Source organism: Netta rufina, assembly GCF_964035555.1.
Source record: "Netta rufina genome assembly, chromosome: 5".
NCBI classification, from domain to species: domain Eukaryota; kingdom Metazoa; phylum Chordata; class Aves; order Anseriformes; family Anatidae; genus Netta; species Netta rufina.
In genome coordinates, this window is record NC_140128.1 from 58,589,933 (window position 1) to 58,614,354 (window position 24,422).

General features: G+C 41.3%; 1 protein-coding gene across 1 annotated transcript in view; it reads left to right on the plus strand.

The window, feature by feature from the left end:
- Positions 1 to 24,422, plus strand: part of KCNH5 (potassium voltage-gated channel subfamily H member 5) — a gene marked incomplete at its 3' end in the record, with an annotated part of 156,145 nt that overhangs the window by 114,396 nt on the left and 17,327 nt on the right. Inside the window, exons 9-10 of the mRNA XM_084287898.1 lie at positions 4,202 to 4,454; positions 14,818 to 15,014. Coding sequence (XP_084144024.1) covers positions 4,202 to 4,454; positions 14,818 to 15,014 — 450 coding nt within the window. The remainder of the gene's footprint in view (positions 1 to 4,201; positions 4,455 to 14,817; positions 15,015 to 24,422) is intronic.

Sequence of the window (24,422 nt, forward strand, 5' to 3'; positions counted from 1 at the left end):
GCACTGTTCACTTGTGGCATGGACCCTGACTCCTTTTCAGTTAGAAATGCAGCTTATGCAGGCAGAGAAGGTTTTCCTCTGGGGAGGCTTCAGCTTTCTCCTCTAATTTTGCATCAAAACATAGCAGGTTCTATTCTTTTATGATGGTTGGGTGCATATGGGAAAGCTGACTGCAAAGTCTGTGGCTACAGATTTATTATGGAGCGATTTCTGTAGCAGCACAAGCATCTGGTCCCTGCAGGCAGCCTGCTCCAAGTCGTGTGCTCCAAAACCATCAGTTAGTAAAAGCATTGCAGTCAGCAACCTTCATATCCTTCCTTACTTATAAACTACAGCTTTCACTGAGAAAGGTCTTGAAGCCTCTAAGGAAATTTCCTCTTCAGAAACTTGTCTTGGTGGTTTCTTGGTATGCTGCTGAAAGAATACACAGACTTGAGCAAATGTCCCAGCTGAACTTTAACTCAGCTAACATAAATGCCAGAGGCATTTCCCTATTAGTGAAATGATCAATTGGGCATTACAGTTTATCTTATCCCTTAAACTGAATTTCTCTATATACCCCTGTGTTGCATTTGTATGACCATATAGACTCACATACAACCACGTTGATATTTGTGTCTTTTTAGCTGCATGCTGCCTTAAAAATGCTGAGATCTCAGTAAGCATTTCAAAAGAGGAATGTCTAATTCTTGTATTACCAATAAAGGATCATTTTCAGAAGAGTGTTTATCTGAAATTGAGGTGCTCATTTTATCATTTTCTGCTCTTAGGATCTTTGGAATGTTTATCATTAGCTTCCAAATGCTTCTCTGTGATCCTGTATTACATTATGTCTTGTATGGAAGCAAGAAAATTACTCCTAATCTGTGTCACCCACGATACCTTTTTACAGTATCACTAATAGTCATATCAGAGAAGCTGATGGCATCTGTGAGTATTCTCCTGAATTCATGAATGTTGGTATTTGTAAACACAAAAAGTAGTGCTGCAAAGTCAGGTTGGAGCTCATGAAGTCCTGTCCTTGGAGCATACAGAAAACACATAACTTAATATTGAGATTGTCTTTCTTTGCCCTGCTTCCCTGCCTCCCGTGTATATCTACATTTGTCTTGATCAGTCAAAGCCCCTTTGCCAAGTCTTTCAATATTAAATATTTCTTTAGTTGTCATCCATTTCATTCTCACATCTCGGTACTAACAGAGTAGCAGACAATAAAACTGAAATAAAGACTATTCATCTGTGGATAACTCTTGGGTCATTCCTCATTTACTGTTGTACTTGTTGATAAGTGATATCTCCATATATCTCCATACAGTAATAAGTCATTAGGAGAATCACTTCATCATCACGTCAGTGAATTCCTGAAGTATGCTAAGACTGTTTTTTTCTGTGCAATGGGTTATTTTTCCTGACTCGTCCTATTACAAGATGTGATGATGGATATGTTTGTTGTAGCTACAAAAAGTAATGCTTTGAGTGCTCACTTCTAGTTCCCTGTACTTACCTCTGTATTTGTGAGGAAACAATATTCTACTTCGCATCCAAGTGGCTTTTATTCCTCAGGGACACAGTTAATTTACACTTAAAAAAACAAAGGGTCCTGGAACATGTCTGGACTTTACAGTAACATCCTCCACAGCAGTTAATCGATTTTGGATGCATTTAAGAAAATTTTCAACTATCATTCCTGCGATCTGGAGGCTTAAAAGACAGAATTTGGAAATCAAATACACATATTTTTTCCTAAGAGCAATGTTTGAAAATTCACAGCCCGTGGCCTTGTTAAGTCAAAAGCAGTTACATTAATGAAAACATTCCTGAAAATGATTTAGGCCCAACAGTAGATAAAAATGTTAAAAATCATCCATCATTATGCCAAAGAAAGCACAATTTTTCATGGAATTATTATTAAGAAGAAAGGTGGCATTTTTCTATTTTAAAACAAAGATAAACTTTCTGTTTGATCCAGAAGTATCCAAAATATTTGTTTCAACTGAAAAAACTAAGGTGCCTCCATATTTCTCATGGTAAATGGAATGACTCAGGTAAGTATAGGCTTGTAAAACTGACATTTGCCCCTAATAATATTACAGAAAAGATGATAAGGGATATGGTCACCAGTGACTCAGACAAGACATTATTACTAACGCAAACAATAGTTTATGGAGAATATGTCTTGTCAGATGTATTTATTACTATTTTTTATGATAAAACAGATGTAGGCAGGGTATTTGAACTTGTTCTTTACACCATTTGGTTACAGAAAAAGCATTTAGCAAAATTAACCTAGTCTCTATCAAAGCAAATGCAAACTAATTAGCTGTTAGATCTTTGAAGGCTGTTTTAAGTGAGAAAACCTCATGCTATGGAGAAGTTTCCAAAGAGATACTATGCTTCACAGTGTTAGACAGAGGAAGCATCGTCTCTCTTCTTTATTTAATATAAGGTTTTGAGATAACTTGGCCGTATTCTATAAACAACAATGTGGAAAAGATTTCTGGTGTTTGCAAGCCTTTTATCAGGACACAATGATATGGTCCTCAGGCTGTTAGATGAAAAAAAAAAAAAATCAGTTCAGAAATAGCACGTTTGAAAAGAGAGGGTAGCTCTCCATTGGAACAACTAACCTATATAATTTGAAGGCATTAAATCAAGGCTTTCTAGGCTATAATTTTACCAGGTATTCTGGGATTGATATGAAAAATCTGATTTGACCCATAATGCAAGAGGTTAGTACAGGTAGTTGCAGTAACCCCTTCTAGCCTGGGAATCTGCGCATCTATGTGCAAACAGGTACTTGGGCTGTCATAGAGCAGAGGATCGGGGAATGAACTTCTCTTTTAGCCTTTTACATTCAATATGTGCTTGACAGTGAAACAACTTTGATCTATGGAGATAAGAAAGACTAAAGGTTATTAATTAAACTAGAAATTGTTTATTATTTTCTCATTCTATGCTTTCAGATCTTTTAGTAATACATTACCATAATATGTTTTATACCTCTTCTGCATTAAACAGAAATGAAAGTCATGGCTTTACTTCTGGGTTAATATAACCATTTGTCTCAAAGCTTATTCAGGGTTTCAAGAGTCTCCCTCTACGTGCTAATATTCAGTGGTAGCCAGTGCCTTGACCCAATGTCCCTTTCTTCCACACTGTCTGCAAAGCAAGCTGCCAGATTAATTCCATACAGTGAGAAATTAATCAGTATGATTGATCTGCATTCTTCTTTACGTGAATCTTCCAGAGTGCTCTTCATCTTATTCCTTTTTCCATTATTTATCTTAGCAAAACTTTACAGGGTTTTATACGTTTCTCAGTGAAATGAGCTACTATACAGCGAGGGACATGCGTTCTAGGATTATAAGGACACTACGGTGTTTAGGTTGGTGTGCAAATATTAAACGCTCATTTTATATGTCTAATAAGATCCACAGGTTTTCACTTTCTTTCTTCAGGTGTATTTGCGTTACTGTTTTAATAGGGAAAGCTATTTAAGGTAAGAATTAAAGGCCTTATTTAATTGATCTGTGGTAAAGACATATTCACCTTCACAGGGCAGTTTTCACTCACCTTTACTTTGCGTTTCGTACGGTTTCCTAGTACTTTCTTTTTACTCTAATCTCAAGCTCTTTGGATTTTCTAGTCTGTAAGCCCTCCAGGGCAGGTTACTTATTGTTTGTCTGTACAGTGCTGAAGCTAAACCCTAGCTAAACCCTGTGTTCGGATACGCGTTGGTAAGTGGTCACCTACATCAACACTTCTGAAGACTAGGTTTCCAGGTGGGACTAAATCTGGTGGTTTTGATTGTGAGCAGTCTGCCTTTGCATGTCTTCAAGCTTCTTCAGCTCTGAGTGTCCATCCTGTGCTCCTGCAGGGACCGAGCATAGCAGTGGGCGGATGGTCTGGGCACCGAGTCTGGAGGGATACCCACAAACGGGACGCGGTAGTGCCAGCTACAATTCTGGAATGCAAGTGTGAAAGAGTAGCAGAATAGTCCCTCTCTTCTGCATCACCCTTTCACCTGTTCTCAAAGTGATAGATGGGTAGAAAAATAATACTACCCCATTTCAAGATAAAACTCCCACCAGAACCTTGAGATGCACCCAGGCGAAACCACCCATTCACTTATTTCATAAGAGCGCGCACTGCCGCAGTGTCACGTTCCTAGCTGATTATTTTTCGTCTTTCTTTCCTTCAGGTTCTCTCAATTTGCCCAAAGGACATGAGAGCAGATATTTGTGTGCACCTAAACCGGAAAGTTTTTAATGAGCACCCTGCCTTCCGGCTGGCCAGCGACGGCTGCCTGCGAGCTCTGGCTGTGGAGTTTCAGACGATCCATTGTGCCCCGGGGGACCTCATCTATCATGCTGGGGAAAGCGTTGATGCGCTTTGCTTTGTGGTCTCAGGATCCCTAGAAGTCATCCAGGACGACGAGGTGGTGGCTATTTTAGGTACTGTGATCTCTGTTGAAATGGTGGTGCTTGGGATATATTTGCCTTCTGCGGAGGTTTGAATATTAACTAGTCTTGCCTAATATCAGATGGGACTACAGGAGGCTAGTGGTTGTTATAAGATGAGGATGTCACCTCTCCAGAGATATCACTCTAGGAGCAAACCCTTCATCTTTTATTCCATTGAGAATGCTCTTTCTGCCTAGTATGGTTCACTGGTTATGGTTCCATTGTCCCTGAGCAGAAGAGAATGTGAGCTTGACATCTTTTAAATAGTCTGCTAGAAGAAATGCCCATTGTTTTATATCTGTCTCTCAGGAGGATTTCAACATTAACCTTTGCTCTGAGTTTTTTGTCTGTATTCTATCCCAGAATACCTGCAAACAGTGTCTTCAAGGAAGCAAAACTGTTGCTTTTGGTGAAGTTTCTCTACAGAAAATAAATGGTTCAATCTGAGTACGTGAAGTGATACACCATTTATTCCAGCCTGAGTCATAAGAAATCTGAGTACTGGGGGAGATCCAGGTTGATCCCATCACCACCCTGCTGTTGTGTCTGGTTTGCCAGCAGTAGGTGGGAAGGAGCTTCATGCAGACCCCTCACCAATTTGTGTGGGTTTGGGAATTGTGTAGCAGATGGTGGGACTAGTGCTGAGGCAGGAAGCATCCTCAAAAGTGAGACAATATAAATGAAAAATGGGTGGCTCTCCTTGAAAATCATTCAGAACCCATCATGCCTGTTTATAATAGACCTGTCAATTGTAGAATTGATCTCTGATTTCACATCAGCTATTTGCCTTCTCTTAAACTGGAGGTGAGGCTATGAAGGCAGACATGGGTTCTGGCCCTGTCCTAGATGGCCATTCATGTCACTGAACCTCTGTACTACGTTCCTGTAAGGGCAAGTCCAGGGGGCTCCCTGGGCCCCTCTTGTGCCTCATGAGGACGATTGCTGAGAAATGAGGGTCATGACTGCACTTGGGAATTGTGCCAGCATGCGGGAACAGGGCAGATATAGGGAGTCACTACTGGTCGTGCTTCGGTGCTTCGACTCCTTCCCAGCTGGAAGCGAGAGGGAGGAGAAATTAGGACAAGCGTGTAGCTGAAGGAGACACCTGACATGTTGCTTTACGGTCTGTACATGTACACTGCCCTGGGGAGGGACTGGATGCTTGTCCAGGTGTGTATGGGACTGCTGGGGGAGGCTTTCTGAGGGCATAACTCAAGTGCTCCCAGCTGGAGTGTGTGTACTTGGGCTATGCACATCTTTCAAGCTACCTCTTGCAGCTCTTTCAAGCTACCTTCTGCAGCTTTTAGTACTCTGGAATACATTAAGGTTTTTAACAAAGGAGATTTAATGTAAGAATGAATCTGTTTTCATATTCAGATGAGAAATCATTGCGGTGAAAGCTCCTAAATCTGTAATTTCCATAGCAAAATCCTCCTTGTACTTCAGCTAACTGGGCCATTTTGTTTTTATTATTAATCTCAGTGACTAAAGGATATCTTATGTTTGCTTACAGCTATTTAAAAATAAGAAAAGCTTTAAAAATAGCAGCATTTAACCAAATAAATGTTTTTCAGGGTACTACAAGGAAAAAAACGATAAATATGTAATTCACTAAACTGCAAAACATCACTAAGTGGATTACATGCTTAACTTTATTGTATTTACTAATGAATATTGTATTTGGAATAACAGTGAGAACTTTTTGTTTCTAACTTGTATATACTGTAAACCCAGTACCTACGTGTATGTTATTCTCCATTTGGCTAGAGAGACCTTTAACCATATCTAGTTAAAATGAATTACCAGAAGTGACTTTGATTCTGCCGTGGCTGTTAACAGGCGATTCAGGGGCTAGGAAGGATGTTCACTGTGTATTACAGGGACTGGCAGAATGTGTAAAGCTGACTTGGAGTGAGATAAACTGCTTCTTTTAGTCATAGGCATACTGAGGAGTTTTCTCATGTTCTGACAGGTTATTTAACAGAATAGTGAACTGAGTAATTATGAGATGTCGTATCCTAAAAATTCACTTGTGGAAGGAAATCTCTGTCGGATTTGGTTGTTGCAGAGACATTTATAGTGACAGGTATTGCCCCTGAAATACCAACTGCATATCAGGCGGTGGAGAGCATCATTTTCATCAACCTGTTCTGCCATAATAAGTTCAAGCACAAGGAAAATGATTCAGCATAAGGTGGAGACCAGGTTTAAAAACTTCTTCCAGACGTGAAAACCCATATATACTACTTTAAATACTTCAAACATCTGCCCTCACACTGTTTTTCCTAGGAAAATTTGACTTACAGGGCCAGTCTGTCCATCCTCCCCTCCCCCAGCTGTAATCTGGAGTGGAAATGGGATAAGCATCATTTGGAACTGGTCCTCATTAACTGCTGCTGTGGGAGCAGGAGGATAGCAGGATACACTGTCTGCCAGCCTTAGCTCCTTGCAGAGTTATCTGTTTCCTAAGCTTGGTATTTTGCAGTTAATATTTTAATAGTGTTTTTCATCCAAGTGTAGTGTTATTTGCATTGCAGAGAGAGAAAGAAGGATTTTTATTTTTTTTTTCCAAGTGGAGAATTGTTGGCAAAAAAAGCAGGAAGGGACACCAAAATGGGTTAAGAGAATGCATCTTCCTCGCATTCATGCTTGTCCAAAGGGCAGGGCTTCATCCTCCCTCAGGTCCCAGTGTGAAGTGCTCTGTGGTGTTGTGGCTCTTTCTGTCTCTGTCTTCCCTAACCACATCTCTCTCCCTTGCAGCCAGAGCAGGTTGGTGTGGCCAGCCTCCCTGTCTGATGAAATAGTGTCGTCAGGAGCTTGGACATCCCACTCAGCTGCTCTCCATGGGCTACATTGGGGAGAAAAAACAAGTTTTTGCATAGCAGCAGTTTTTGCTGGCACAAAGACTCCAGCCTTGGCATTTCTTGTGCTTGAAAACAGGCGAAACCCAGTGACTGACAGGGCAACTCGCCACGCCATGACGTTTTTGTTCTCCCCTGGTTTGGTTTTGTTCTCATTTGTGTGTTATTAAATGCACATCTGCTGCAGTAATCAGCATTACAGAAATTGGTACAGTAAGAGAATGAATTGAATTGAGCCCAGAGAGCTGCAGTTTATAGGACTCATTAATGAAGGTACCCAGCTGCCCCGTTATGTTCCCCTCATTAGGTGTCTTCATTTCTTGGGGACAACCTTCCCCCTTTCGCAGGTGCCAACTCTAGCAGAGCACGCAGTGCACTCAGAGTTGGTGTGAAGGGAAAAACAAGCTCTGGCCATTTTAATGTAGCTCATATGCAGTTGCCAGGATAATGGGGAAGGGCAAACTGTCTTCTCTCTAATTATCAAAACTTTCTTCAGGAGGGAGGTGACCCTCAGAAGGCACATCAGTAATTTTCCACCACCTCAAGCAGGAGTAAACACTCTGCCACTGCTCTGCATGGGGAGGCACTATCAGTGCAGATGTCTTAGGAAACACTGGGGACATGAAATCCTCGGGGGTAACACAAGGAGTCATCCGCTAGCAGAGGACACCTACCGACTCACCCTGCCACAATTAGCTCGAATTTTGCTCCTGGCGAGGAGTTTTGTGTGAGGGGCGATGCTGACCCAGTGTCTGGGGAAGCTGCTTTGCAGCTCTTGCAATTAGCACAGCTGACCACGGGAGTTGTACAGTAACTTAAACCAGGCAGATTGATTAGCAAGGCTGAGCAAAGTCTTTTTGCCAGCAGAAAACAAATGACTCGCTGTGTTCAAATGTTGATTGTAGGAATTGATCAAAAATATTGCTCAAACTGTGTAGCGATAAAAATATATTGAGCAGTGAATTCCTAGTGGGGGGCTGCTGCTGAACGAATTCAATTTTGATAGTCAAGCCAGGCTGAATATAGATTTAATAGCTTGTGTTTCAGCCACACTTAGGGTCTTGATCCCATATGTATTCAATTAAGTTGTTCTTTGTCTTTATGTGTTGCACGTTAATTCTCAGCATGTTCTGCATATAGTCCCAGTGCAATGGTGTTGTTTATTGGATTTATTGTTCTTAGGCAAGCCAGGGTTTCACTTATTAATGGTGTGCTTCATGAGTTTGTTTCTAAAGACTTGGGTTGTGAAGAGAGCATTACACTGTGACAGAGGAGTTAAGGAAAGTGGGAGCACAAGTGGCATGTCTTCTCTAATTTGGTAATTCAAATGAAAACAAGGATGAGTCTCTTTCTACTCCTAAATTTTACATGTGTTTGGAGGTCAAAAGTTTAAGTCTCCTACCAAATCACACAGGGAAAAGTTCTTTATGAGCTGAGCAAAAAGCAGCTCCCGTTTAGGTGAGCAGAATCCGAGGCTCCATTGCTCTCATCCATGGGTATTTGTACTTTGGTATTTGGGATCCATTCATCAACACTTTGAATTCCCATGGTGGTACCCATGTGGACGTGTGCTTTGAGCAGGGCACGACTGACCATGTGTGGTGCACTGCATGATGTGAACAACTCGCAGTCCAATTCCATCTCATAGTGATAGTACCTCATTCCTTGATTTTAATTAATGTAATTGCAGCTTGGGTCACTTCTCAAGTGGAAGAAAGGTGGCAGAATTTGACTTCACATAAAATCAGCTTGATATTTTGTAGTGAACTTTTTTTGTTTGTTTTTCATGTGAAGTAAACCAAGGCAAACTAGCTGTGAGAGTTTCCCCAGCTTAGTAGCATGTACCTGGCAGGAATTTGCAGAACAGCCCGGGTCCTGTTACATCTGTAGGAAAAGTCCCCTTTGTTGCAGTGAGTTAAAGCTCCAAATTAACTTGCAGGGATATGATTCGTAAAGGAAAGCTCTTTTTTCAGTTAACAGGACTGCAATAATAAAGGTGACGTAGGCTGTTTTTGAAGTGCTGCATCTCAAAGTATTTTCCAAAATACTCAGAGTACTGATCAGATACCCAGTGACATGCAGCTTTGCAATGTGCAGTACCCCTAAACATGTTCTTGGAATGTGTCCTGTCTTACAGGTTGGAGTTAACGTGCATAGCACCATGTAAAATTTAGTCCTACTGATGTGTGTTCAAAGGTGTTATTAGCTCTTACTGACAGAATTAAAGGGAATGTTAATTTTTTCACATTATTTTGTAAGTTTAAAATATTTCTGTCTCTATCTGCACCATGGTTAGCTATAATAAGAAGCATCAATCTTAATTTAGTGCCAGCTGGTGTGTTATAGATGTGATCTGCAGCCTCCAATGTCAGAAACATTCCTTCCACTGAATTGAAATGGTTTTGAATTAGACCTGCATGCTTCACTGCCAAACCCAGGAGCTCAAAAGTGTTGGCAGTGCAAGAAAAGAAAAAATATTTTAAAATAATGTGATATATTTCTTTCAAATCAGGCTAACAGTTTGAGGCAATCTGATTTGCCTTACGAATGTTGAAGATGGTGGGAATGGTCATGCTTTCATATTTATTCCCTCGGTCGGGAAGAATGGATACTTCTTTTTGTTATCAAATCAAAACTGAGGTTTCCAATCACGAGGAGCTGGGGCTTCTAGAAAAATATGAAGTACTAGGAGACTTGTGCTTCAAGTGTGAGAGATGGGCACCGTTAAGCTTTCACTAACAGGAGAATATCTCTACAGATCTTTCCCTCTTCTTGCAGCAGTCCCGAGTGCTGGAAGAAAGGTAAATTTATTTCCAGTTTTTACGTGCAAATGGGGAAGGTTGCACTGTATTTAATAATGCAAAGTGCTTTTGCAAGCATGGACTTGAATCTCTGGCACAGTCTCTTGTTATTGTTTATTTGCTGGCTATTTTGATAGTCTTTCAGATACTAAAAATGCTGTTTTCTCTGCTCATTCTACCCCTTCACATGTTACTGTACTGTCAGGCTGGATGTCTGACAGGTGTTAAGTGGTTTTCAAGGGAGTTCTGGCTCCTTGGGATGCCCTGGGGAAGGCTGAAGTTTTGGCTAAAACCTCCACAGAAGCAAGGAGCTCTCTGTCTTGGTCTGGTAGGTTGTGCTAACAGGCAACAGTGATGTCCCAGAGGGCAGGAGACAGCTGGTGAGCTTGCATCACTCCAGACCCCTTCATTGGGCACAGGTAGCTGGATCAGCTAAATCCACAACTCCAGCCAGCCCAGTACCCTGTCTGCAAAACTGGGCAATAGCAGATGTGCAGGAGAAAGTAGGAAGATGAAGCAACCAGTGTTCTCCAACCGTCCATTAGATTGTGCTTCAAGATGTCCCTCACTCAAAGGGAAATTCTTGTGTTTAGTAGCCACAGGTGGGTTTTATTGCACGAATCCATGCTGTTATTTTGTAAACCTCTGCAACCCTGATGTCCTGTGGCAAGGAGTTGCAGAGCTGGACTATTTGCCAAACCAATACAGAGCTGTAGGCTGCTGTGAGTAACCGGAGCAGGTTTCCTCCTTGCTCATTAGAGATCTACATCAGCCCAAGATTCATCTGCCTGGCAGCCAGAGCTTTCACTGCAGATGTATACGCACAGACAAATGTATGTGTATGAATTCTTGTACCAGTAGCAATGTAATTATGGCTACAGGGACTTGATATTTGGTTCCTGACCTCCACGTCTGTGCATCCTTCATGGCTATTTGTACCTGGGCAAATTAGGTGAACATTTTCTGTGTGTAATAGAGTTTTACTGATTCTGCAAGAAAATTGTTTTGTACTGCCTCTGTCTTTCCTGAGCAACTGAAGATTTAAGCGTATCCTGATGGAAAGCCTACATTATTCATTGTGTCTGGCTTTTGCTAGTGTGACTGATGGGTCCTGGGAGATGTTTTAAAATGGGAGGTAGGTTAGCTGGCCTATTTGCTAAGACTGCACAGAATATATTTTCCAAATTCGCTCCCTTCCACAAGAGCTATCACCTTAAGAAGAAGCCTGGGCCCCTTTTATATGTTTTTCTTCCTAGTAGTGTTTTCCACCTGGAATTCATTCTCTCATTGCCTGCCCCAACCTTCTCCAAAAGCCCTCTCAAATTATGATGTCTACTAGGATATTTTTTAGCTGTTTCTTTCCCTATCTGGAGAAAGATACATATGTATGTATTTCTTTTCATAGATAAATACAGGTTCTTCAGGGGTTCTGTTTTACAAGGGTGTTTCCTCCCTGTGAATCCAAGGACTTTTTCATTCCCATTTTGTGCCCCTGGGGAGTTTTGTAAGTCCCTTAAGATTTTTTTCTGCCTGAGAGGTCCAACCATGAGCTGCAGTTTCACAAATTGGCAACTCAGTCCATGGTGCAAGGCTGTGTAGAACATCAGCCCCCTCCCCCCGACTTCTGTGTGGGAGTTATTCAGAATAAAAAAATCAGAATAATATATAGAAACATAATTATATATTATATAATTACATGCTGTATAATTCTCTCTAAATATATACATATGTACATGCATATGTATGTTTTTATGTACAGGCATATATGCATTAGACAAGTGAAAATTTTAGTCTGTCTTTAGGGTGATACCAGTAGAGCTATTTCAGCAAAAATTAAGTTCATCATCAACACCCTGCACACATCTTCCTGGTTTCTGTGTTTTTTTTGGATCCTTCCATCCAGGCTTCTGTCACCTTTAAGCCAGCAACATCTACACCCTGACTCTCATTGCCTTTCCTCTGTGTAATTCTTTACACCAAGTGCAAAGCGTACACAAAAGGCTCCCACTTTAACTTTGCAGCACTCCCTGTTTTAGCAATGCTTCAGGCACTGCAAGAGCAATGGCACAAGGGGACTTCCTAGAGCTTTGCTTCAGTTCAGGAGGAGTATTGGGACTGCTCAGGACTTGGGGCAGTGCAAATTTGGGAGGTAATATGCTGGGTCTTGAAAAATCTCAAGAGAGAGACTTTGAGAAGGCTGTGGGATGCATCAGTCCCAAGTGTCTCTGCATCAGCAGCCCAACCCCAGGCTGTCCCCGGAGGTGTGTGCGCATTGTGCTGGCATGCCTCCGAGTGGCTGGGGTTTAAGTCATGCCAGGTACATTTTTTATTATAATTTTAAGATTTTTTTTTCCAGTTAGTTGCACTGTGTTAAATAAAACTTGAATGAATAATTACTGCTCTCCACACAGTGAGCTACAGCTCATCCGGACGAAGTATAGTACATTAATCTCTGTATTTATGAGGAAACGTGCATTGTTTTGGAGAATCTGGTTGGTTTTGTTTTCATTCAGGACGTTCCTTAGCACATTTATAGCAGGCAAATGAGACTTGGAAGTGTGTGGGGAAACATCAAATTCAGAAAGCCTCGAGTGCTTCCAAGATTTTATACTCACTGAAGAGAATAAACTGCAACATAAAGGGAGCTTATGGGCCTCTTATAGTCACCTCCTGTGAATCAATGAGCATTGGCAGCAGACAAAATACCAGCTTTACCTTTTAAGTCGTCTCTTCAAGTAACCGTTTCACCACTCAAGTCCACTGAGTGATGACCCATGAAAGAGCAAAGAGGTTCAGTTTATCTCAACTCAGATTCTTTTAGAGAAACCCAGTATCATTCCTGCCTCGCTGAACTGCGGAAGATGAGGAGATTTCAGTTTTATGAATGGTGATTTCATCTGTATGTGATTTGGGTATATTCTGTAGCACAACATCCTACAGAGTTTCTGAGTCAGCATCCACTGCTTCCAGCTTCTTGTCTTAAATTAGTTGTATATTACTTTAAATTTAGAAGGAAAACAAGTATTTTGCTCACATTTCAGTGGAAAAATCATACTAGTCCCTGTTATTGAATTCTGTCTTTTTAACTGTAGTCTGCAGCTGCTGAAAGCAGGACTAAATTCCGTCCTGTGTCCACCTCAGAGAGCAAATCCATTAAGCAATTTTTGTGCACTTCAGAAATGGTCTGTTTTCTGTAAATTATGTAACTGTGCTGAGTATGCCTGTAAACCAGGTTTTGAACTATGCGTATAGACAAGGACAATTAATAGCAAAGGGTTTCAAAACATTACATTAGATAAATTATATGTTAGTAGGAAATGCTCTGTGAGAAGGAAAGCATTTTAAGGCAACTTGTTTTATACATTTTATCAGCAATATTATATATTGCAGTTAATTTTAATTACATCTAAATATGTAGAATTATTCAAAAGCAATTCAATGAAAATGCTATAACCTTTCTGAGGGATGATTCTGCCATACAGACTTCTGTTACAAAATGAAAACAAGGGAATGAAGACAGGGACTCGTAGGTCACATTTTACTCTACATGAGAAATGTTGGTCCTGTTTAACTGAATATGATATGTGAGGCCAAAATAGGGAAATAGTCTCTGACCCCAAAGAGCAATAAGTTGGATAAATTTTAACTCCAGCCTGTGTTCCCAAAATAGAGCAGAGTGAAAGTTGCAAGCCCTTAAAGGAAGAAGTATGAAAATGTATATTACCTTTCCTATCCCCAGACTGTAAAATCTCTAACCTTCACCAAGGGGCTGCTTGAGGTACCCGAAATCAATAAAGATAATACCACTGACCAATTGATTCTCATTTTCTCTTAATAACTACTGAAATAAAGAGCTTGAAAATCATTGGGAACTGAAGCAAATGGCTTTCCATGTACCACGCTTCAGAATTTGAGGTGCCAGCCACCTACCACGCGTTGTGGCCCTCGCCCAGGGCCTCATCTCCCATGTGGTTGTAGCTATTTAAATGTACAGGTGTCCAAGTGGTCAAACCCTTTCATAGCCAGCAAATATTTAAATACAGACATAAGCATAACCCTCTACTTAAGTTGATGTGTTTGTATTTAGAAACAGGCTTTTGAAACTGCTCAAGATTTAGAGCCAGGTTAAAACTCTCAGGAAACTTTGGGTGCATTTTCTGAAGGAAGATTGCCTTTCACGCTGAAGTAGAAGTGTTTAAACTGTCTTTAAAATGTGATCCTCAGTCCCTGGAAGCTGGCTTTTATACAGCACTGCAAAGCCATGGTGATAAAAAAAAAAAAAAAAAAAAAAACACTAAATGGCATCAGCTTTCAGTGAGACTGGAGTTCCTATATAATTTAGGAAAGATCCTCAGAAATATTTAGTAACCTGACCATTAGTTAAGTACCTCTAAGTTCAGGAACTTTTGGAAAATCCATTACCAGCATCTTCAGCTACACCAAGACCTTTACAATCTGGCTTTTATGCTTTGTGACACTTCTCAGGGCAGTCTATAAATACATTAAAAACCTGGGGCTATTGCTAAGGATGCTCAAGTACCTCAGATATTTTTAAAACTTTTATTAGTTTTCACAGCTGGGAGCTGATGTTAGCTTAATCAAAAGCATAAGAGTTCAGGAAGAAATCATGCATATGCTGAACAACACCATATAAGTGTTACCTTTTAACAAATTTGTGCTGCTGTTTTTCAGGTAAAGGCGATGTGTTTGGCGATATCTTCTGGAAGGAAACCAGTCTGGCCCATGCGTGTGCCAATGTGCGGGCTCTGACATACTGCGATTTACATATTATTAAACGAGAAGCCTTGCTTAAAGTGTTGGACTTTTATACTGCTTTTGCAAATTCATTCTCGAGGAATCTCACACTCACCTGCAATTTGAGGAAGCGGGTAAGGCAGCTGCTCTTGTTTTCCCATTTCTTTCACCAAGAGATTGCACACTCCTGCAGACTGTATGCAGTGCTGAACAACCCCCAATTTACTCTTGATGTTTTCAGGTCATTGCAGATTAACTGGCCTTTCAATAAATGTTGTAGCTCTTTGTTAATGATGGCTCAATAAAAGTTAGCCATAGATTTGCAGCCCTGAGAAGCAGTCCAGGCAGCGTGACATGAATTACTCTTTCTTTTCAATTTCTTTTCTTTTTTCTTTTCTTTTCATTTTTTTTTACTTTCTGTTACATAATGTATGAAGTTATATGTTACAGTATGAGCGAATCTAGATTCTAGATTCCTCAGAGGTGAGGTTCAGTCTCTCACCCGCCAAGATATAGGTCAGAAGAGAACAGCCTGATGGATCTGCATGGCGCAGACCAACTAAGAGAAATTTATTGATGTTAAATAAATAAAATGTACTCAGCAAAAGCATTATTTTAATACCTGCTTCCCGCACTTGCATAGTTGAAAATTTTAATATGGCAAGGTTAATAAAGCTTGGTAGCAATTTTACATTCACAGCTCACTTTTTAAATCCTCCTGCTCATTTTATAATCAATCAGCAATGCTCACTATCCATTAGTCCTTTCAAAGAGCACTCCATCTAAAAATTAATTAGCTATAAGGACGTATCTTGAAAACAGGTTAAGGGATTCTTTAATTCACATTGCGGCTGCAAAATTTAATCTTTATGATGTTTTTTTTTAAGATTGATGAGTGTTATATAAATTTCATTTGCATAGAGAAATCTCATAACAATGATTTATAGATTATTGAGCATTAACTGAGATCCTCTAGCTGCTGAAACATTTTTCTACAGCTGTACCTAAGGGCATCTCACCTAATAATGTACTGAGGCTACCTTGGTATTTTACAAGATAATTTCAGCCTCTGAAGCAACAGGAATTGAACAGAACTAGTGGGTATAGTTTCTCCATGGTCACTGGAGCATCTTACAAATGTTTCTTTCAAAGGAGATTCAATTTTTGGTGCATTCCTTGTGCTCATTAATATACCAAGTATGGCACGAAATACACTTGGCAAAAAGCAGATGCAATGGGATTATGGTCCCACTCTGCCTGTGCAGGAGTCTGAAAGAGCTGAATTATAATCAGGTTTGGTTCCAGCTTGTCAGCTTACCTCTGACTTGAAGCTTGTTAACTCCACTTCAGACCTGAGGAAGGGCTTTGGGGCTTGAAAGGTTGTTTGGGGTTTCTAGCTTTTCGCTTCTCTGTTGATAAGATGTTGTCCAGGCTGTGACTTCAGCATCCTTCCCTTGCCATCTCACCTAACTGTGACAAGCCACCAGCTCCAGTCCCAAGATGACAATTCTGCTCAGACCTTCCTGACTGTGATTTTGTGGGACAAGACAATGCCACATACGCTGCCAGAATGTATTCTTTCTTTCTTAAAACTATGAACCTGTCACTTCAGCTAACTTCCTGGGAATCCCCTGCCCCCATTAGCACGACAAGGTTGTGCACAGCTAAAAACACATAGATAGCTTTTCCTGACAGGGCAATGTGCTGGAGTCCAACTCTACAGTCCTGGGATGCTTCTAGGGCATAATTGCCTGGCTGTTTTTCCATGGATTTTCTTCTCTACTATGCTCCTTGTTTTGGGCAATTTGGTTTCCTGCAGGGTCCTGGAAGAGAGAGTCACACAAGTGGAAAAACACTCAGGGAGTTCAGATCCCCAGTGCATAGCTCAGTGTTGGATACATGGATTGTGCCATGCTGGCAGTGATTCAAGGTAATCACATCACCTTTAATAGCCCATGTAGAGTGGTTCTTTTAGAGGGCAATCATCTGGTTCCTCTTCAGTGATGATCCCTACTTTGGGATCATCTCCTTTCTGTTGAGTGTTGAGGGAGTCCTTGATTGCTAACTTTTAAATACCTAGGGTACAACAGATGAACTTCACCTATGATATCTCCTACAGTGTTGCTCAAGAGCTATTTCAGGAAAAGTCTTACTCCCAGTATTGCAGTAAGTTGTGCTGAGCCAGAGTCTGCTTTGCAGAAATTTTGGGTGTTGTTTATAGATACAAAATAGATTATACCACTTCCAACACCAGGGACACAATCCAAGTCCTGTTACATAAAATTATTAGTGAGATTGTTTCAAATGTTATATCTACTGAAACTATATGTTATTCCTTGTTGGGCTCGGAAGGGTTTGCCTGTGAGTTCATCTTTTAAGAAAAGCCATGCCATCCAGGACAGTTTCATCAGGCAAAGAGAAAGCAGTGAGAGCGGGCTGACAGAGCTGCACTGTACTGCAGCAATTTGTGCTGAAGTCACGTAATCTAAATGAAAAGAAAATCATTGTCTCCTTTAATTGATTTCAATAGAAATATACTTAACGCTTTTTCTACATAGTCATCACTTGTAAGGTTTGACATTTAATTATAGCAAAAATACCCTCCTTGCAGTTCTGTGCTCAAGAAAATGGCTGTTTGTTCTCACTGTCAAAAATATATAGACAGAGAGAATTGCTCTTTCATCAGGTCTGCTCTTCTAAATATGCATGCGTGCGTATGGGTGCATACACACGCGTATTTGTGTTGCATTGTCCCTCAACAAGCACTTAGATGTGGTCTATAGACTGTGAAACAATTTAAACGTTCAAAAGGCTAATAAATTAATAATAGTACCGAGCAGAAAAGGTTAGTTCCACATGACAGGGAAGAGAAAGTCACACTAAAGTGGGAAAATAATGTTTTCTCACTCCCAAATAACATTTAGAGGCTTGGCATGTTGAATGACCTACTTAAGGCATCTGCTCAGCATGCTATTATCAACTCTGGATTTTTGTTTTCTTTTTCTGTGCATTAGGTAGCTCAGCCATCACGCTGCATTTATGAGCCCATAAAGTGAGCATGCTTGCTAGCTTTTCAGCCCGCAGTCCTCTCTCCTGCTCAGGGTGACGAAGTGACTTTTAATCTGTAATTGCAGAGTATTACAGGGTATCTTGTTTCGTGCTCTGAAATCTTTATGGCACATCTAACATCACTAATGTACACTCCAAGGCAGAACCAGGACTTTGAACTTTTTTTTTTCAAATAGGGAAAATAATTAATCTGGTAAGTTATTCTATAAAATTACAATGAGATTACATAGCTGCCACTGAAGACTGGAAGTAATAAAGCAGACTTTGGGATGAGTCTTCAAAGAGTTAATTACTGCCTTCTGATGTTGGAAAAGAATATTAATAATGCCTAATTCATTAAGTGCCTTTCAAGATTTCACGCAACTGGAGTGAGACCTCTACAAGCTTAAGCCATGGAGCTTGGCCTAAGGAAGGGGAGCTAAGACAGATTTCCAAGGGACCCAAACCCGTACAGATATATGTATATTATATTGATGGTCAAAATCAGGAAGGAAAGCCTGCATTGTGCTACCAGTTGTGTTTCCACAGAAAACAAGTCTTCAGCTGAGATATTTTTAAAGTTGTTTTTTTTTTCTTCTGTTTTTTTTTTTTTTTTTTTTTTTTTTCCCTTTTCTCATCATTTCTTCCATTTACACCAACTAATGCACCATCTCCAGCTAACTGCTGGACCACTGCAGTCTATGGAAGTGCAGGAAAAAAAATCAAACCGAAATTTCACCCTTCTGAAATCCAAGCTGAAATTCTCTTTTGCTTAAGTAAAGTAAGCATTTTCCCCTCATATGGTCACATACTACTGTGAGCAAAATGAGCTGTGTTAAATGAACCTGGAGTGGCCAGGGATGGGGATAATTGGCCATAGAGGGTCTCTGGCACATTTGCTCCTGGAAGGTGTGCTAGGAATGAGCCAAGGAAATGTGAAGAGAAACAAGTGCCTTTAAGGCAGTGAAATACCCTCTGGAGAGGTTTAGTTCTCTTCCCAGTGATATTCTTAAAGCCAGGGACAACACTGTGACTGACTGATGTTATCTAATTCCTCCAGCACAGTGTGAAGCTCTGAGGTGAAAAAGCAGGTGAAGCCATTACACTCTCTTAATACAAATGTCCTGTTTGTCTTTCTATTTCAGGTCAGAATAAGTTCTTTTTAAATTGGCTTTCTGTTTTTGCTTGAGGTTTTAATGAATCATGTGTTGTTTCTTGAGTGAATCACACATCATTTCTGTGTCACGTAATTTTTGAAAAAGCTTTATTTCAATTTGAGTTCTGCGTTCATGTCTCCTAGAAGTGAAGGTTGTACCAGGGCTCATTCGGGATCCCCTTTGTCACCTTTAAGACTCCTTGGATGTCGTGCTACATTAGCGAGTGTCCTGATGCAGAAGCAATGTCGGAGGCAGAAGGTGTTGCTCTGTGCACTGGCCCCTGCTCCTGCAGGTTGCACTTGTGCTGGTGAACTTGCAGATTTTCGCCAGTTTTGAGCTCTGAAAGCTATTTCCAATAAAGGCAGCTTTGCTCAGAGCTGTTTGCACTTTGCCAGCTGGTGTTCCTTCTCAGTCCTGACTTGCTCACATAGGAAGGGATCAGACCATGGTCTTTGGGTAACACTGGCAAACAGAACTAGGGGGTAACAGTGAAGCAGAGGATGCAGGGTACCTCCTGTGCCCCTTGTCCATCTGCACTGGCAGGTTCATCATCCATTGCCACCCCTTTTTCCATTGTCACTGGGATCTTCCCCCATGTGGGGACAGCAGACAGCAGGGGTGACAAAACCTATCTGGGCAAAACAAGTTTTTCTGTCATTATTGCTGAAGAGAAGCAGGAAGAGGAATGTGGTGCTTACGGAGCAGCTGTGACTAGTATGGAAATCAGCTGGGGGGGCTCTAGTGGGGCCCTGGGCCCCTGTCCTGTTCTGGGGAAAGTGCTTACTGTCAGGCCTCATCCACCTCTCACTTCTGGTACTTTTCTTCTGCATGTGGAGTTTATTCCTCTGCTGGTTCAAGCCAGTGGCAAGGGTCCCAGTGAGATCACGATCAAGCCTCTGGAAGGGCAGATCCAACAGATCAATTTCTATTACAGCTTATATAGCCAGCAGGCTTTTGGCATGGCTGTTAACTCAGAGTTTTGTTTGCAACTCAGTGGCTTGCTCAAGCTTATTGGAAATTAATTTGATCCACTTCTTGATGGCAAAGCATATGGTATGTTTCTTTTCCGTGTCCTTCCAGGGGACTCAAAGCATCTGCAGACCCTCTTTGGTCTTTTGTTATTTGTATTTTTTCTTCTTTTTATGTAAGTGTGTTGTTCCAGAAAACGAAGTCCTATAGCTATAGTTTAGCTGTAGCTACAGTTTAGCACGATCACAGACCAAATAAGTTACACCCTCCAAAATCAATACGGTTTCATTTTGTTGGCATCTTAGCAGACCTTGCAGCCTCCATTATGCTCTAAGAAGCTTTCACGTAACACAATTATTTTTTATTGTTTGATCTTATTGTATTCAGTTATCTCCAGATATGCTATTATTCCATTGCTATATTTCCTAAAGGACTGTTTCAGTGATGTAGATTTGGCACCACCTCTGGAGGTGTCCAGGTGTATATTGGATGTGCATGGGACCCAATACGGCCTCAGCAGTGCACCCATGCTGCCCCTCGTGCTGCAGGGAAGTCCACGTGCTCCCATGGGTGCGGGAATACCAGACCTCAGCTTCAGAGTTTTTCTGCTGCTCCTTGCTCCTGTCTCCTGCTCCCGAGTCATTCCTTGGTCTCCTCTTCAGGGGCACGGGGATTTGAATTTGAAGCAGTCACAGCAGGGAAGTCAGTCCTTGGAGAGCCGTGCATGACTTTGCTAGGTAGAAAAGCAGCGTAAAAATTCAGAGAGAAAGCTGCAGCAGCATTAGCGTCACCCCTCCGTGCCTCTCTGCCAGCCAGCATGGGATGGCTGTCCCTGAGCAGAGAGATTGCTATATAAAAGCTGTCAGGGGGTTTGCTCTCTCACTTTTCTTGGTAGCTGTGAACCTGACTTGCCTGTGTGCCTCACTCCCCTCCCTTTCCTTTTTGCCACTTCATCATCTCCCTTACAGCCCTTGCTTCTGGGCTCAGCTTGGGTCATGCAGACAGGGGGGAATTGGGGGTGTGGGAGCAACTGCACTGCTGAGCCCTTCCCTGCAGGCACAGAGGTAGCACAGGGGTCTTCTCTGCATCCTCCTGTGGATGCAACTGTGTTTGTAGATGGTGGGGGAGTAGATAATAAACCTAAAATCTCTCCTCTCCTTACCACCTCAAGGGCTTTCGTGTCTGAGTGAGCATTTAAATACCTGAAAATAGGGCACTGTGTATCACCTGGGGTCTCTGGGATGTCTGGGGTAGTGCAGATTTATGGCACAGCCTGGATTAGTGTATTTTGCCTTCAAACTGAAGGCAGTTGCAGAGATTAACCAATGCACTGTTATCTTTAATAGTGTTTCAGAGACACGTTAATCCTACAAGGTACCAGTAGACCCCTATTCTATTTTGAGTATAATCTCTAAGTTAAGTACCTTTTTCTGAGGTCCTGGTTGTGCTTCTGTAAAGAGCAAGAGGCAAAGCACCACCAACTCTGTTAGAAGTGGGATTGAGCCCAATCCTAATAATCCTTTGGCATTACAGAGGTAGAATTATTTTTTCATGGGCATGCAACTTCTTTCTCCGTCTAAATCTAAATCAAAATAGCTTTGATCTCATTTGTAAGGCCATTATTTTACTGTTGTTTTTTGTTGGGAAATGCAAGGCAATTTAGTATACTTTTCGTTCAAGGATCTTTGAACAGTACGGTACGGCTGCAGAAGAAAATTGTATGTGCTGATGTGCTGCTTTCTGTACAGAGACTCAGCAGCTGTTACACAAGGCACTCTGCTGATTTACCCCAGCTAAATGTACAGGCATCTCTTCTTCGTGCAGCCAGGGAAATGCAGACGGAGTGATTTATTTGTGTGCGGACAGATCGTTCATCAGGAAATGTCAGGGATGGGCAGCATCCGTAGGAAAACAAAAGTGTAAAACGGCTATGTTAGAGGGAAGATCCAGACTGAGAGTGATTTACTAATGTGCTCTTTGTGGATTAATACCATTTTCTTGTTTAGAAAGCTGCCATAATTAAGAGACTCTCCTTAGTTCACTCAGAAAGCTTTCTGCAGGCTGTCTGTTAATATTGATTCAGGGTAGTGTTGCTTGCACAGGACTTGAATGATGATAAAAATAAATCAAAGGTTTGCTATTTTTAATCTTGTAAATACTAAAAAATAAATATTTTGTGTTCACATCCCTTCATTGATTAAATTTGATGCTTCTAATCTCTTCCAGGCACTAAAGAAAGGGAGGGAATGCGCATGGTGCAACAAGAAACAGCATTGCTGTGTCATTTTCAATTGCCAGTTAGGAAAGTTTTTATCATCAGCCCCTCTGAGCTTTGATGTGATGAACATAGGCATGGGAGCTCAGCCCGCAGCAGACCCGAGTTGATCACCGTCCCTGTGTGCCTGAGTTTCCCTTGTGGGCAGTTACTTTGCCAGGCTTAGCTCTGCGGAAGGCTGTCTTGGGCAGGTGTCCTAATGAAGGTGCTCTCCCCATGGTTTTGTATGGTTCCCCTGGTGCCTAATAAACTATGAGGCCAGCCATGGGTTGACAGGGAGTATTATATTTGTGGTACTGCTGAGAGTAGACAGTTTATTCTGTGATGTCCTCGGTGTGTCCTGGGAGCTGTTGCTGCTGCAGGTAGCCTCTGCAGGTAACCTCTAGCAAGTGGGATTTGCACAGAAAGTGGGGACAGAGGTCTGTTGTGATACCTCGCACACCTTCCAGACAGCTCACTCTGACCAATGGATTTCTTGCGTGAGTTGCTGAGATTAATTACCACATAGATCTACAACTTCTCCAACACAACTGAAGAAAAAGGGTGAAACATTACAAAGCTGAGATGTTGAACACCAAGTTCTCTGCTGGCTTCCATCATTGCTTGCTGGAGTTGACTGCCAGTTTCAGTAACTCAGCATGACTTTCAAATATAAAAATGAGTTTCTGCACCTGAATTCTCACTCCCTTACACCTTTCTTCCATAAGACTGGGAATGCCAGCTGCAAAGCACCCAAAGCCATAGCTGGGGAGAGAGAACTTCTGCCAGTTCGTTGGGATCATATGAATGGATGCCCATAGGCTTCACAGGGAGCAGGCAGAGCTTTAGCACTCACCTAAGAGGGAGTTTCCTCTCCTAGCCCAAAAAAGGATCAGTTTTGTCCAGTCTAGAAATAACAGTAATGATATCACAGCTGTTTTGCACCAGAGATAGCACTAATTTTATTTTTGCCTCCCCTTCTCCAGACAGGTTTTTGTCTTGGCTTGCACAAAAAGGCTCCCCACGAAGCCCCTGAAATGCTGTGAAATGCTAAATAAAACTCCCTGCATAAGGTCTTTCTTTTCTGTGCAATTATAAATCCATCCATCTATTGTTTTCCAGCAAACACTTCAGAAATGCGATAATACCCAAACATGCTGGCTCAGCATGTGATAATCATTGCAGTACTGCAATTCCTAGATTTACCTTGCTTTTAGTGCTATTTTGGGGCTACCTTTGAGGGCAAGGAAACTTTGCCTGTAGGTAAGAGTTAAATTGTACACAAAGGGCAAGAGGAACTTGGTGGAGAATTATTAATCCAACTTGTTTTAGTTAAAAATAACCCCCAGCCTGTCACATCCAACTTAATGATAGTTGATTGACTTTGCCTTTTCTAATTGTCAGCCAGTCGCTGTGATTAGCAAGCTGCCTTGGTTTAGGTCTTGTGAAAAGGAAGTCTGGAAGAGCGATTTTTTGAGGAGCTGATTTACATATATGCCAGAGGTGGGAATGGTTGTCAGTAGGGACAGGGGTATTCTGGGAAGAACCTGAAATAAGCCAAGTCCCCTGTTATTGCACTTCTGAGCAATTTGCTGAAAGGCAAAAAAAAAAAAAAAATTAGTTAATTTAGGAAAGAACGCTTATTACTAATCCATGTTTTTTCCTCCTATTTTCACTTTTCAGTTTCCACAGCCCCTGGTCTTAATTTGTTTCCCTTCTTAAAGGTAACAAAACAGAATACAGTTTTCGGATGTAAGGTACTGTTAGAGCATAGCATACTCAGTGATTAAACTCTGTTTCTTTTAACTCTATTAATTAAACTGTCAGTGATCCTTAAACTTCAGGCCTCCCCTTGGGCTTTCAGCTGATGGTTAGATTGTTTTATTGGTATTCGGCAGAAGACATTTCAGTTGATGGAAAGATTTTGTATAGAGCTTCCTACCTAAATATTTCTATTGGTCTACTGTATATCTGGGGCAGGCAGCTTACTTTTCTGCACTCTGAATACACAGCCCTCTTGGAAATAGTCTGTTGGCCTCTGCTTTGTTTTTGTTTTTTTTCTATGGAGGATGCTCCTGTTCCCAGAGGAGTAGGCCTTGGCTTTGTCTGACAGC